Raw genomic sequence first — 16433 nt, forward strand, 5'->3', positions numbered from 1 at the left:
TATTTGATACCTCATCATTAAAAACTGATTGAAAGGACTAAAGAGACATTCATAGTCTCACCTTAAACAAAATCTCATGGGAAGGTAGGGCTGTGGAGAGGGCCATACTCTCCTGAAATAGGTCTTTGTGTTTGGATTTCTTTATTTTAAAATGTTTTGTGTAATCATCCCTCTATGGTGTTTACAGGTAGTAGTAAATCTTTTTTAATTACTCAAATTAGTATTTAAAGAACTTTTTATGAAGATGGTTTGCATTATAGTACAAATATAATTTTTAAATAATGATAATATTTTATTAAAAATTCTTTGTGTTTTTCTTTCAGGAGAGAAATAGAAACAAACAATAACCATATGAAGATGTCCTGTTAGAATTACAACACTAATGATGTAGACTCTGGAAATGCCTAATAAGTCAAAGAAGACGTTATTAAAGCTTTTTTTCTGCTTAAGGTGACATCTTTGAACTCTAACACAGAATTGACTCTTCTTGTAATGGTTTTCATCAGCGCATCTGCCCTTATACTCTCACCAAACACACTTGAGAACTGTAACTTCGTCAAGCACTTTCTGTCCTGAAGCTTTTACCAGTATCTGCTGTCTTTTGTAATTATGCATCCTAGCTAAGGCACAGAAGACTGAATGAATGCAAGGATTCATTAACTCTTTGAATTTGTTAAATACTAACAGTTAACCATTAGAAGTGGTTCAATGATGTAAGAGTCACACTGCTTCAACTTTTTCTTTGTTGTAGTTTTTAAATTGTCAATTTTTAGCTATTTGACAGATTAAAAGCAAAATAATCATGCCATATTTAGTCCTGGAGTTCAAGTCTAAATGTTTATGTGAAAAATTATTGTAGTAAACTTTTAATATGGCAAAGCAACCTTAAGCTCTATTTTAGCCAAATGAAACATAATCTGAAATTATATTAGAACATTTCCCTTGTCTTCAAACTGTTTGGTGTAACAGAATATTGATATGCAGCTTGGTGGATTTCACCAATTAATGCACATTCTTCTCCCCTCCTTCCCCCAATAATATGTATACTGAAAAATGTGCATTTGTCTGAGGAATTATTTTGTTTGCTACCACTTAATGAATCTCAAAATTTTGAGTAAATGTACCTCAGTCTAATCAGACTTTTTATGACCTTTATAACTACATTTAAAACCCTTAATTCCTATTTCTGGGTGTTTGCGAGCCTGATTGCTATCATGAAGTAAAAATTTATTACTCTAGGTATTCACTAGCTAAATAAACATAGTTCTTGTTTAGCAAGCATATACTGTTCCTCAACTCTTTTCTCCAGCTTTTGCAGTGTCCTGGCATCCTTAAAATACTTTGAAAATATGGCCTTGATCCATGGATTAAATCAGTATCTAAGTGAATGTGTTGATGTTTTATTGATCAGATCTATATAAATGGGAATACAGCATATATCTGGGTATTCTTATAGTTATCTTTTTAACATCTTATTTTTTTCATTAATTACATATCAACATTAATTTTGTAACTTGAAACAAATTGATTTTGTATAATTAAATGTGTCAAGCATCTGTATTAACTGATTTGATGGCATAAGGTTATGAAGATAATGTACTGCCCCTTATATTACTGTTCCAAAAGGAGAAGACTATGTAGAAAGATACATTAAGGGTGAAAATAGCAATATAGTAGATGTGAATACCTTGATGTTTTGCATTACTCCATTTATGTTTACATCATGTTTAGAAATGTTTTCATTTACTATGGTCTTTGGTCACTTCAATTCAAAAATTTAGTGACAGATATTTCTTTGAGGCTTTCATTTATATAATTTTTTTGTACAATGTTTTCTTAAATGTACAAATACTGTATTCAAGTGGAAAAAAAGGTACAGTATTTGTCGATAATCGTAGCTACTTCACAGTTCTTTGGTAGTCCCAGTGTAGTTATATCAGTGTTTACTGAAGGGAACATCAAAATGTTGATGGTATATTACAGAATAAAGACTTTCTTAAAGGAAAATTGCACCTATTTTACCTTTTTACGAGTAAGCCATGAAATCTTGTAACATGTCTCTTAACTATTTATAATGAAAATTGGCATTTGGGTATATAGTCACCATCGCAATGTTCTATATCCCTGAGATTATATAGGTAGGACATGTCAAAGATGACTCTTGTCACTCTGGAGGTCCTATTAGACAAAACTGTAAAGGGGTGACCTTGTAGGAAGGGTCTGAGTCCTCTCTCTGAGGTTCTCTTTTTCTTGGTGCTTTATTAGCAACTCTGAATATTTTTATAAAACTAGTTACACTATAAGTGGATTCAAACTTGTTTAATTTACATTAGGTTTCTATGTAAGAAGTGTCACTCACTCAGCAAGCAGGCTGATTGCAGTAGCAGACTCCAATGTTAGATGTAATTGAGTAGTCTATTCATGGTGAGGAGTACATCCCAGTGCCTTTAACCTGGATTTCTATTAAGTGAAATGGGTGCAGCATTCCTTTGGGAAGAAAAAAACACAAAAACCTTTATCTTTTCAAAATTGGTAATTTTTTTCTCGTTTAATTTTTCTTCAGAGCACCTACCTTCTCTTCCTCTTTGGTCTGTAAATGTATGGCAAAAAGTTTTTTCTCTAAGTGAAATTATTGCAGATTGTCTCAATAGCACAACTAACTAAATATTTCTTAACTTTGGGACCAAAAGGGAGAGAACCTGGGCTCTGCAGCAGGAGACATATCATCACATGTTGGAATAATCACAAATTAAGACATTACTGGCCCAGTAAATTTCTTGCTTAATATTTTTCCAAGATCTGGTTTGAATGTTTCTTATTAAAGTTATCTTATGTGGGTATTTTATTTTGAAAGGTATTATAGTTTGTATATTTAACAGTAAGGGGGAAAATGTAACCAAAATTAGTATTCTTTCTCTATACATATTGGTACTTGAAGATTTCTTTCAGAAGAAACCCCAGCCTTTTCCTAATTTCAGTACTTAATTCCTCATTTTAACTCGAGTGATCTTTCTAATTCAAAAGCTGTGTTCTTTTTGAATACCATGCATGGGGGTTAAGCTGATGTTAAAACAGTTTGCAATAAAAAAGAGTCAGCTTACGTCATTTAATCATTTCAAGTGCATTCTGCATCCTATAAAAATAAGTTTGAAAAATTTAAGAGAATTGTGTTTTCATTAAGTTTTGCATATCTTTTGTTATGCCATGTAAATTCCCTTCTTTTTCGTATGATTAAAGAAAGGTTATGATAAAATGATTAGTTCATTTACATTCACTTGTAGCAATTACATGAGAATTTGAATTTTGTCGTGTTTGGGTTTGTTCATTCCTGTGAATGATGGTACAGTTAGGTGAGATTTTCTGTTATGGTACCCAAACTCACCATTTGGTCCTCTTTAATCTTTGAGGGTTTCAATAAAAATTGTTCACTCATATCTGTGTTTTTTTCCATTTTATCTTCAAAAATATGTATTGCCTGCCAGAAAATCTAATATTTCTGTCTGTCCTATTACGGATTTCCTGATTGACGTTTCTCTCGAATACAAATAGATTGTATTGCTTGTTTTAGTTGGCCATTTAAATTAAGTGGGGGGAATTAAAGAGAGTTTATCCTAATCTTTACCCGCCCCAGTGAGCTTATTGAATTACATGCTCTTAATACTAAACTTAGAGCAAAAGAGAAAGAGGCCTATTTGTTTTCATGTAATAGGAGGAAGTGGTGGTACCAGCTGTCTAATAACCCTAATCCTCCGATCTTGGTACCAAGGAATGCTTTTCTAACAGTCTGTATTTTATCCTTTGGGATAGATAGAGCTTATGTAGATCGTGATGAATCTGGTTGGTGCATTGATTCTTGGCTGGGCTCTTTATCTAAGGTACTTGTTCTGACAGGGGAAATCAGAGTTTAGTTTTGTGCTGTCAAAACTTTCCAGATGCATACGGCATTGTTGGCATGTGGTTAGGGCACGGTTTTACAGAATCACCCCAGGTGTCCCACACTGGCAGCGTCAAAAACCTCCTTTTTACTGGTCATTTCCTAAAGGGAGGGTTTGCATCTCATCAGCATATTTATATTTGTTTATAAATACTGCACTAAGTTCAGAATTTGTTTTGTAATTTGAGTTACATGTAGAGCATTGGACTAAATGTAAATGAAAAGCTTTTTGTAAAACTTAGGATGAAAAGAAGATAGAAGTGTGAAATTCATAACACTGATGGCTTCCTCATCCCTGCCACCCCCTTGCTCATCAAAAGAATACCCCTTACATAGAACACAGGGATGTAGATATTTGAATGTCATTTAAGAACATTATTGGCTCTATCTGACCTATCTGTAATCAGAATGGAATTATCGAATAGGGGAACTTCTTTGAATTGAAAGTTAAAAGACCAGACTTTGAGTTACTTCTAAGTGGCAGATTGAGCAAATTTTCTGTTTTAGTGCACTTACCAAGAGATTGGTGTAGAATGCATCCAAGGTTCTTTGCAATTCTGAAGTTTTATAACTGATGATTTAAGTAACTTTGTAGGCTATAACTTAATTCTAGCAATGGTGAGTGTTAGGATCTTTTGAAGATGTTTGGAAACCAATATAATTTTTTGATAGTCATCCTTTATTTTCAGAATATAAGTAATGAGTACCCCAAATTAGATTTTATTCATGATGTTTGATAGAAATATGACCACTGCTTCCCTTCTGTGAATTTTAAAGTTCAGCGGTATGGAATCCCCCATCTTTGCCGTAGTATTGTTTAAAAGAGACGAGAATGAGTTCCAAAGAAATCCAAGAGTTTTGTTTTTTCATTATACTGCCATTTTACATTATCCTTATAGATTTTTTAATAACACTATATAGAATAGTTTCACAAAAAATTGGGATGATGGTACAGAGCTCTCATATACCTTGCACCCAGCTTTTCCTATTAAAATCTTACATTAGTATGGTACATTTGTTACAATTAATAGGCCAGTTTTGATGATACATTATTATCACACTTTTGAGTAATGTCCATTTTCTAGTCCAGGATGCTATCAAGCATATAGCACATGACTTTTTAAATTGCCATGTCCTCTTGGCTGTGGTGGTTTCTCAGACTTGTTTTTGATGATCTTGACAGTATGAAGTACTGGTGAGATATTTTGTAGAATGTTTCTCTGGAATTTTATCTTGTGATTTTCTTAGGATTAGACTGAGGTTATGAGTTTTGGGAAGGAGCACCTAATAGGGAAATTACAATTTCCATTATATCATATCAAATATGCATAGCCCCAGCATATGCTTGTTGATGTTGACCTTGGTCACCTGGCTCAGGTAGTCTTGGGTTTCTCCATTGCAAAGCCACTCTTTTCCTCCTTGCTGTACTGTGCTAAAGAATCACAGCCCACACTTGAATGGGCAGTTGTACTCCCCTTATCCTTGTATTTTTGAAGAGAAATATAAGAATATGTCTTATTATTACTTAGCCTCATCCCGGCAGGCTGTGACAATATTTTCCTTTTTGCTTGTATCTTTTTAGAGCTTTTTCCCCTTTCTCCTTTTTTCAACAGAACAGTTGTGCATTGGAGGAATTCTAACGGAGACTCATACCAACTCTCCGAGTTCTACATATGTGTATAGAGTGAGAATTTTAACAAACAGATTGGAGAAGATGTATTAATAAAGGAGATTTAGATGATGGCAAAATATCTTGATCTTATGTGCATAGGTAAGAACAGATGTTCAAATCTGAACAAATTGAAATTTGGCTGGGTTGAAAGCCCTGAGTTAGGAGCTAAACAGGTTACAGTGGTTCTTTCCTTAAAAAAAAAAAAAAAAAAGATGATTTAAATAGTTTGGAATCTTTTGAAATACTGAGGCTGCTGCATAATATTTTGGCAAAGAGCATGGACTTTGGAGGCCCACAGACCTGTCCTTGAATTCTGGGTCCACTAACTAGATCCAAGCCTAGATTTCATCAATTAAAAGTTAAAAATAAAGGAATGAAGAGATCCTTTTTCAGGAAGATTAAATGAGGTAACATTCAGAAAGTATTTAACCCAATCCCTGGACCTGTGGCAGAGATGTTAACTGTTCTATCTTTTATTTAAAATTTAGACATTTAGGGGAATTTAGAATTTATTTGATTGCCATTGAAGATTTCTCAGGGTAATCTTCACTATTTACATGAAGTTTAGAGGTTGTAGAAAGTGATTAATTCATAATGTTCTATCATTGAGTTCCTAGAGAACAGTCACTTCCTGAATAAAGCTTAAATTATCATTTATCTTTATTTTGCCAGCTTTTGGTGTCCAGAGTTTTAACTGTCAGCCATGCTCTTTCTAAATAAGTAAAATGTAACAACATTGAACTAGTTTATCTGGTAGAGTGGAGCAGATGGCAGAACCAAAGGTGAATTAGACCAAAAGGAAAGCAAATATGGTGAATTAGACCAAAAGGAAAGCAAATATGGGGGAATAACATAAAACCTATAAACAATAGAAGAAAATTGAAGCCAAAGATGAAAATTAGATCCTAAGAAGAAATTTTTTACTTTGTTACAAACTCTCCTTAATATTGATACCATTTAAGTACATTGGAATCCAATGACAAAGCTAAAACAATTTATTAATGATTTTGATGTCCTTTATTCAAGGGAAAATCCACGGATTGCGGAGCAGAGTGTGGGGGGGAGGGGGAAGTACAGCACCTTGCAAGCAGTGCTTCCTGAGGGATTTTGGGCAAGAATGCTACAAGAGACCATGGGGAAACAGGTCATGCCTGGTTAGCAGGTCCTTTTTTCTAATGGGTAAGATGAACTAGCTAAGGCTGAGCTGGAGGACTGTGATTGGTGTGTTAGGTTTCCTTGATAGGTGTTTCAGGTATGAATGCAGGCTGATTTGGGTTCAGTTTCCTGACCACCTGGCCAGTGGGGCACATCCATCTTGTGGGTGCCAATATACAAATTAACGTTATCATTAGTAAGTAGTAAGAGCTTTATTATGAATAGTAACAATTCAGAATGAAAACACTCATGTGGATGTGTTACCTCCATATTTCATCAGTGATATTGTGCAATTTAGAAGTAAGAGGTATTTGACATCCAGGAAACAAGATGGCAGTTTTAACTCTTCTAGGATGTATTTGAAAGAAAGATTATATCTTGAGGTAAAAAAGTTTACAAATAAAACTTCAACATAATATCATTGCATGCTAATATTGAAGCTATGATCTCCAAGTAATATATTACGTGTGTTATTTCTGCTTGGGCTTGCCATATGAACTGACTTTTGCATTCCTCCGTGAAGCGCCCGGTGCTTGGAGCACGTTGGTACGCGCATCTTGTGGCTATTCTGTAGTTTGTCCTTGTGTGTATGCTTCCCAAGAGTCATCTTTGCTGCTTTCTAAACTCGTTGATTCCAGTTGTACTTGATTCTTTTATAAATATGTAAACTGATAAAATGTGACTGAAAGAGTTGTTTCTATGAAAACTGATTTGACGGCTTTGGCAATACCTGATAGAGGTGAGTTGTCTAATTAGGTATAGATCAGAAAACTGTAAACACTTGTCAGAAAAGTCAGAAAAATGTGGAAGTTTGCACATAGTGTACAAGTGTACTTTGAGTTCTCACTCCAGTGGGAAATCTTAGGCGATGCATTAGAGGTGAAGCATGATTCATAGAAGAAAGATATCAGGAAACTTGAATCACCAGATTCCTATTCATAGAAAAGGTCTTGGACGTATATGAAATAATTGGTGAACTAAAGTATACGTCTGTTTTAAATTAAAATGTTTAAAGTTTGTTTGTATCACTTCTTATGAATCTATTCCTTAATTAACATCAATATCATTATTTAACACTGTTCATTTTAAAGATTTTGACCTAAATTATTATTCTTAAAGTTCAAATCTTTTCTCCGTCTGCATTAAACAGGTTAACCAGTTTCTGCATGTGGCTGCATGTGTACATGTATGATGATAAGCTGTTATGATATATTTGCAAATAAATGTAATAAAGAGAAAGAAGTATTCATACCACTTAGAAAATATAATGTGCTAGCACTTACATATTTATTTCAAATATCTAAAGTGTAAGAAATGTTTTCTGTATGGAATGTTGGAGAGAAGAACATCAGTAACAATAACTGGTGTCCACACATACAGCCAGTGAAACTTTGTCAAGTCTTGGGGAATTGCCTTGAGTAAACCATTTCTCTTTTGGAAAGAAAAGCACATGTTTCATTTCTAAGAGTTTATATAAACTGATGTTTTTCCCCTCATTACTCGCTTTTAAAAAGGGGAAAAAAAAAAAAAAAGGAGGAGGAAGTCACCCATTAAAGTTATTTTGGAATTACAGAGCCTAGGCTTTCCAGATAGGCTTGTTTTTTTCATTTTGGTTTTGTTTGTTAATCTTTACTTCTGTCCAGGTGATATTTGAAAGGTCATGCATTAAAAACAAAAACCAATGGAATGCTTTCCTACAGTATATAAATGAAGAAATAAACTACTTATTTGCATTAGTAATTGCTTTCAACCAGATTAAAATGGTTTTACAGAAGACCCTTTGAACAGGGTTCTCAGGTTCAAATTTTTTTTTTCCTCATGTTCAAATTTTAAAAAACAAATCAGTACCAAATTTTATTCACATGTAGGTACCCATCTTCTCTCCTTTAGTTTGTGTTTATAGCTGGGTGAGGAAACTCTTACATTCACAGTGAGGTCTTAAACAATTCTGGAGGAAAACCTCAGATGTTTCATTATTGGGTATCTGTTTTTCACACCATTTGGAAGCTTTGCACAGGCCCACTGTAGACACACAGATTGTTTACTACCTTAGAGTGGTTTTTTAATGATTTTGATTCCTGAATCTACTTCCGAGTACTTAATGGACTCTCCTAATTTGTTAATAATAAAGCTACCGCCAATAAACGTCCTATTTGTAATACACAATATTCATAATCTATAATAATGTCAAGTTTATCAACAGGTGGGGCAGCAGTACTCAAAACATTTTAGTTGGGGCAGCCCATGTAGCTCAGCGGTTTAGCACTGCCTTTAGTTCAGGGCGTGATCCTGGAGACCTGGGATCAAGTCCCACGTTCGGCTCCCTGCATGGAGCCTGCTTCTCCCTCTGCCTGTGTCTCTGCGCCTCTCTCTCTCTCTCTCTCTCTCTCTCTCTCTCCTCTGTCTCCCTCTGTGTTTCTCATAAATAAACAAAAAAACAAACCAAAAAAAAAAAATTTTAGTCTCAGGGCCCCATTACACACAAATTATTGAGGAACCCAAAGAGGTTTGTTCACGTGGGTATAATCTATTGATATTCACCATCCTGGAAGTTAGAACTGCAACATTTTAAAGCAGCTGGATTTTCATCTTCTGTTCAATCTTTGCAGTATCACTTCCCATGTAATCCTCCAGAAAACTGGAGAGATTGAGAGAGGAAAAGCCTTAGTATGATTATGAATATGCATTTGGCATGCAGACCCCTTTGGGGCACCTGTCCTCTGGGACACTCTTTGTTGATGGACTGGAGTGTTCATACTCCACTTTGTGAATGGGTATCCTTCACAAGATGGGTCAAATCACTTCTTGACGAGTTCTGTCTTGGCAACTCCCCACCATACACATTCCTGGGCCCCCTTACCTTCCTGCAGGCGCACACCCGTCTTTTTCCTCCTTGATCTAGGAACATAAAGTTAAAAAAAAACAAAAACAAAAAAACAAAAACCCAAAACCAAAACAAAACCCCCCCAGCATAGTCATTACAAGGAATCTATTGATTCATAGCTTTTGGTCATAGCTGAACTTTTTGCTTTAACTTCCTCATCTTATCTGATACATTATGGCCTATAAACAGAAGAACGGGAATGCTTTAACTAAAAATTAGCTTTGATTTGTGCCACAATGTTAGTTTTGATACAGACATGTCAGGAGTTTTTATGAGGAGGCTTGAACCTGAAGGGAAATGTTTCTGTCCGAGGTCTTCCTTATTTGTCTGCCCTCCCGTTCACTGAGCAGTGTCTCACTGCCGTTGGCCTCTGCTCTTCTTTGGGTGTCACTGACTTAACTGACCACGCTTCACGCAAAAGTGGTGGTCACCAGAGCAGGAGAAATCGCCTAAGAATCAGTGATTCCCATCTCCACTTTCCTCAGCCCTGTTTTCATTCCTGTTGTTAGGCAGCCTGGGTTCCCCCCTTCTTTGTGCCTTGTCACTCTGTCCAGCCACAGTGGCTTTTTTGCTCCCCCACAAACCTAAGGTTCATTCCTACCTCCAGGGTTTCTGTCCCCTGCCCCTATTGTATATTTGCTCTCTGCTAAAATAACTTCCAGAGAGTAAGTCCCTGATCACTATATCTGAAGTAGTTAGTCTATCACTCTAGTCTCTTCCCTTCTATTTTCTTCATAGAACTTATCTAAAATTGTTTGTTGTGTAGTCTTTGTCCTGTCAAGTGTGACAATCACGAGGCTAAGGGACTTTGTCTCCTTCATTTGTAAACCCTGGCCGGCACAGAAAGTGCTCAGTAGCTGCTGGCTGCATGAGTCATTCACTCCCTCCAGGCCAATTCTTAGATTGAGGAAGGCCACCATTGCCATCACTGCTTGCAGAGGTGGCCTTCATTTGCTTGGGAACCAGAAGTCAGTCTATGAACTGGGAGAAAGTTGGTGCTGCTAATTACTGCTTGAAAGGAAGCCCTGTGACACTCATTTTCCTTAGCGGGGGAGCAAGTTTGCTGCCTAATAACATCCCCATTTACCTTGAGTATTCTCTTTAACTACTTTTGAAAACTGTCTCCTTCCTTCCTTCCTTTTTTTCAAAATTGCCTTTGATTCTAATTTAAATTGGGTTTTCTCTGGGGTCAGATAAGGTGTGGGGACTCCAGTGTGATTTATCCTGAGGACATTTAGACTGCTGGGAGGGACCCTGGGAGTAGACTCAGTTTACAGATGGAGGAACTTGCTGGGATGCTCTTTTTCCAAGATCCCAGGGAGGGAGAGAACTAGGACTTCAAGCCCAGAATTTCTTGTTTCCACTTCAAAGCCAAACACTTCTAAATCTGGACCCAAACCTTTCACTTAGTTGTTGACTGACCAAACAATGAAATGCACCTGTCCGTTTTCTTACCTGTAGTATAAGAAATAGTCTCACGCAGATTTGTCAGAGAAGGAAAATGAAGAGGCACACTGCTTGGCATCTTGAAGCCCTCACTATGTCAGGCTTTTCTTCCTCTCTCCCTCTTGTCCCTCCAGCAGTGGCAGTGACGACTGTCCTCACGTGGAAAATCTTGTTCTTTTCCTAATTTGGCTAGTGTTTGTTTTCCTTCTTTGCTTCCAACTGTAGATTCTCTTCAAAGCCATGGGCTTATCGGCTTCCACATGACCAAAAATTGCCTACACAAGTGAAACTAAACATTTTATTTATTATTTTTAAAAAATATTTTGTTTATTTGTGAGAGAGAGTGCACACAGAGGGAGAAGCAGACTCTCCTCTGAACAGAGAGCCTGACACGGGGCTCCACCCACGATGCTGAGATCATGACCTGAGCTGAAAGCACTTAACTTACTGAGCTACCAAGACGTTTTATTTTTAAACATTTTAATTTTAAAAATTAGTCTTATTTTTAGAGATTAATGTTCCCGTGTGATTGAAGCATATACATCACTTTTCACTTCAGAAGTGTAATCACTTCTTTAAATGACACTGACACTTCTACCTTATAGAAAAGGTTTGATCATAAAACTATCATTATTCATGCTTCAGGAGGGATGCTTTCGATTGTAGACAAATTGGTAAGGATTTTATCAACTGACTCTTTTGCTACCCAATCTAATGTGGTTGCAAAGTGAAAAATTACAAAATAAAGATAAAACAAAAACATGTAAAAAATTACCCAAGATGACAGCAGAGGGAGCTATTGAGGTTTGATTGCATTTTTCCATTTCCCTGGTTGAGATTTTTTTTTTTTGTTTTTCTTTAAACTGTAATATTTTGACTCAGGCTTTCTCATCTCAGTATCAATATGCAGGAAAACTCTTATCATATTGGAGGATGTAATGCAGTTGGGGGGATTGCAAAAAATGAAGCTTTTTTCTATTTGTGCTCTGCCTTCAATTCCCTTACCATTCCCAGGATTCCCTAAAGGTAGTTGGTATAAGAAAAATAATGATGATTTTACAGAGATAATTTTAGACATGAGTCTGCTCTCTTCGTGTGAATCTGGGGCATGAGGGTCAGCTGCTTAACGGGCCATTGTCCCACACTGTGTTCTTGTCCGGCTTCCTGGGACCTCTTGGGTTTCAGAAGTCTTCCAGGGATTGCTTCGTATGAGCCCTATTGCTCTGCTCTGCTTCAGTTATATGGTGGCATTGAGACATGGAAGGGTTAAAATTCACAGCGTTTTATGAAAAACCCTCATTAGAATGAGGGTTGGTTACACCCGGACTAGAGCGGCCGTATGCATGTGTGGGTGCATGTGTGTGGTATGTGGTGGGTGGTGGTGGTGAAGAGATGGACATGCAAAAGTTTTGTTTCAGGCTATCCCCACAATCTTTTTTAGGTCACATCCATGTTTATGATCTACTTCTGCTCTTGATGCTTTTGTCTTCCCTAAACCACCTGCTTTCCAGGTGCCTCCTATGTGGATCCTCAGCCTCAGAGTACCCCCCACTCCAAGCCCATTGTCTTCATGTTTTCTATACTACTTTGAATTCTTCTTTTCTGAATTTCTCCCTCTGTGCAGAAGTGCATAAAATATGTGGGTATGTGGAGATACTCCTTGTAGTACTATTTGTGATAGCAATTAATTAGGAAGTGGGAACAAATCTGTTTGTCTAAAAAACAAACTGTGGAATTCCTTACAGTGAAACACTCTACAGCCATGAATGCTTATGCAGAGAGATGTTGGTGTATTTTCTTAAATTAAAAACTCATGTCACATGTGATTTGAATGATCTGTACCATTAGTTTTAAAATCTAACACACAATTGAAGATTTACATTGGATTTTAATACATAATTTAAATGTAAGGCAATTTTTAAAAGGATTTTGTAAAGCTTCCAGAAATATACTCGTGACATTCAAAACAATGGCTAATTCTGAACTATGGTGCTAGACTTGCTGGATATGAGGGAGGAAAAGGGAGAGATCTTGCCCTTTGTCTTATGTCTTTCTTTAATTTGAACCACCTACCAAGAGCTTATACTTATAATTAACAGACTAAATTTAAATGAGTAAATCTATGGTGTTCCAAGATTGGATCCCAGCATCAGTGTTTCCCTGAAACCATTCATAAGTCCTTGGTCTGATTTAGATGTGTGTCCCTTTGTGGCCACTGACTAGTTAGTCCTCTTCTCTACTTGAGACTGCTTCATATAGTAGAACGAGTAGAGGCTTTGATGTCAGGCATACCTGGGGCAAAATCATGTGATATTAGATAAGATATTTAACCTCCTTTAGCCTGAGTTTCTTCACCAAAAGATTGGGAACATTGATGCCTTTATTGCAAGATTGTTATTGGGCTAGACTGTACTTATGCAATGGCTCATAGCATGATGACAGGTAGATGGAGATGCTCTACAAGAGGTAACAAGTATTTTTTCGAGGATGGAAATTATTTTCTCTATTCTTAAAGCCCCGACACTTTGCTGAATAAATGCAGTAACGCTTTCTACACCAGGTTTTTCTGTGGCATGACCTCATTCTCTAGACTTCCGTATCAAATTGTACCTGCATTATGTCTCAGTCACTTCAAGCTGTGCTCTCAGCTAGCACTTTGGATGAACAGTCTTGATTGTAATACCAATGGATGTCATGTTTCCCATTGTCCTCTAATGACTTTCCTAAAAGGTGAGACTAATGGTGACACCAATACACTATATTAGGAAAAGCACAGTTATAAAAAATTCACGATGAAAAAAAAAATTCACGACGAAGATTTGGCATTCTTAAACCAATTGCATAGGTAGTCTCTAAACTATTGTTGGTGTGAGTTTTATCTGACCAGAACAGAGCAGAGTTCTGCTGCTCCATCACCAGTCTGCATCAGAGATAGTGGGTGGTTTTATAATTTTAATAGTGTCACCCCCTCTTATGAGCTCATCTTTCTTTCTTTTTTTTTTTCTTTTTTTTTTTTTAATTTTTATTTATTTATGATAGTCACACAGAGAGAGAGGGGGGCGGGCAGAGGCATAGGCAGAGGGAGAAGCAGGCTCCATGCACCAGGAGCCTGACGTGGGATTCGATCCCGGGTCTCCAGGATCGAGCCCTCGGCCAAAGGCAGGCACTAAACTGCTGCGCCACCCAGGGATCCCTGAGATCATCTTTCTAGAGGCACTTCTCCCATACTGCTTTTTATTATGTTTTATTCCAAATTCATAAGCAGTATATGTCCCATAGCAGAGTCTTGTCAACACAAAATTTTGAATGAATTAATTAATCCATGATTTTTGCCCAAGTCTGATAATATTCCCAAGCACCGAATTTTATGTCATTTTGTTTAATGAGGTATAATCAAACATTTTCTTCTGCTTCTTGAAAAACATTCAGATATGGCAAGAACCACTGATCAACTTGATTGTTCCATAAAAATCTGAATGCTACTGGCAGAGTTCACTTGTTTAGAAGATGCTTCTGTAAGTTGGTGCTGCATTCATGTGATAAGGTGATACATCCAGGTGAGCGAAATACATGTCAGAAATAGACCCTATAAAAATTCAGTGCTGCCTGTCTCCTTCCAACAACAAAAGCTGGAAGTGTTCTTGGTTTTAGCTTTCTGTTTCTTTTGACACTTTGTTTTTTATATCAGCAACCAGAGATGTGTTGTTTTATCTTCTGTTTTTAATCTCTGTTTTAAACCTCCCCCCTACCACCAAGAACAAATTAAAGGTCTATTCTTCTTGATAGCTAAGATTGTTATCCCAGGAAATGAGTCAGTGAAAATGTGTCTGCATAAAATAGCTGTAGCAAAATCTGTTCTTAATGAAATGCATTGTTCTAGCAAAAGCCCAGAGCTGAGCAAGGAGGTCAGATGATTCTCCTAGATCACCACAGCTAAAACCTTTACCAACAAGTCAGTATGCCGAGTTATATGTATACCTGGGAGGAAACACTGCTTAAAATATGTCTCCAACAAGCCTAAAAAAGTCATGAATGTCACAAAAATTGGTCACAATTCCTTTATCATGCCCCTGATTGGGAGATAGGCTTTATGTTCCCTAAGGATCTTCCCTGCTCTGTGACTACCTAACCAACAAGAGGCAGTGTTAAATGACACTTGCCTAAGTGGGTGTAAGCCTGGAGAAGGTCTAGAAGCTTTTGGTTTTTCATCTTTGTGAGCCCTGATGGGCCATATAAAAAAATCTGGCTGCCCTACTGGAGAGACCACATGACACTATGTAGAGAGAAAGATGGATCCATGCCCATGTCTGAGGGGAACCTCGAAATGATTCAGTCTCATCCCCCTCTTAATTATAACCTCGTGAGAGCTCTATCACAAAACCTTGTAACATGTGAGTTTGGCTTTGGCCTTGGGGTAGAAGCTGGAAAGGACTCAAGGAGACTATAAGAGGCCTGGAAAGATGGAGTGGAAATTGTCATTGGAGGTCAGAGAAAAGATGAACCATGTTACTGATGACCAGAGGCTTGGCAGAAAATTGATAGTATGGAAAATAGCAAATATATCTAATGAACTTGTGGCTAGAGCTTTGTGCTTGATACCCCTATTACCGAGGTGAGGAAATTCAAACTAGAGGAGATCTTGTCCCAATATCACACAGCTGGTAAATAGCAGGGTCATACTTTTAACATAGTTAAAAGTGCCTGGGATTGCCAGGCAGAGTAAAAAGTATCTATGGTTTTCTTTCAGCTAAATATGAAAAAGTATCAATAGATAGAGATGAACTGGAGAAGAAATTATTGAATTTTTGAGCAGAATCTAAAGGAAACATTTTCCAGCAGGGACTCTTAGAGACTCAGCAGGTAGGTCTATTTGATGAGAACACAGCAAAGGTTCTGTTGTTAGAGGGTGACTGGGCTAGGCTGTTTCACAGGTCACACAATATGCAAGTTATTCACTTGGGATGGAATCATGCTCCATAGAAAGTCATGGGATTTCTGTTTCAATGATTACAATATGGCCAACTCATGGAGACTTTTTCAAGGCTAATAAAGATATTCAGAGAAGGAGAGTGTAGCTAGCTTTTCCAAACTGGTTAGAACAATGGAAAAATTGGCAAGCCCAACAATGAGTCCCATACCCAGAGAATGACTGATGAGTTCTTAAAATCTGACCTTCAATTTGGGGAACTTTATGAATTTTGTTTATGGTACCTGGAGTCCCTGTGCAGGAGACTGTGATGATTGCCCAGGATAGATACTTTCCATCCCCCCCAAAATAAGTGTCTCTGCAATCTGAAACAAAACCAAGAATGGGAATAAAAACAATACCCCTTCAAAAGGAA

At 37.0% G+C, this 16433-nt stretch overlaps 1 protein-coding gene across 10 annotated transcripts in view; it reads left to right on the plus strand.

Annotated features, from left to right (window-relative positions):
- The window catches only part of YTHDF3 (YTH N6-methyladenosine RNA binding protein 3), a 40162-nt gene extending 36728 nt beyond the window's left edge, over positions 1-3434 (plus strand). For all 10 annotated transcript variants that reach the window (XM_038579389.1, XM_038579392.1, XM_038579393.1 and 7 more), the window contains one exon: positions 324-3434. In XM_038579389.1, coding sequence (XP_038435317.1) covers positions 324-347 — 24 coding nt within the window. In that variant the 3' untranslated portion in view covers positions 348-3434. The remainder of the gene's footprint in view (positions 1-323) is intronic.
- The last annotated feature ends 12999 nt before the right edge of the window (positions 3435-16433 follow it).

Source organism: Canis lupus, chromosome 29, assembly GCF_011100685.1.
Source record: "Canis lupus familiaris isolate Mischka breed German Shepherd chromosome 29, alternate assembly UU_Cfam_GSD_1.0, whole genome shotgun sequence".
Classification (NCBI taxonomy): Eukaryota; Metazoa; Chordata; class Mammalia; order Carnivora; family Canidae; genus Canis; species Canis lupus.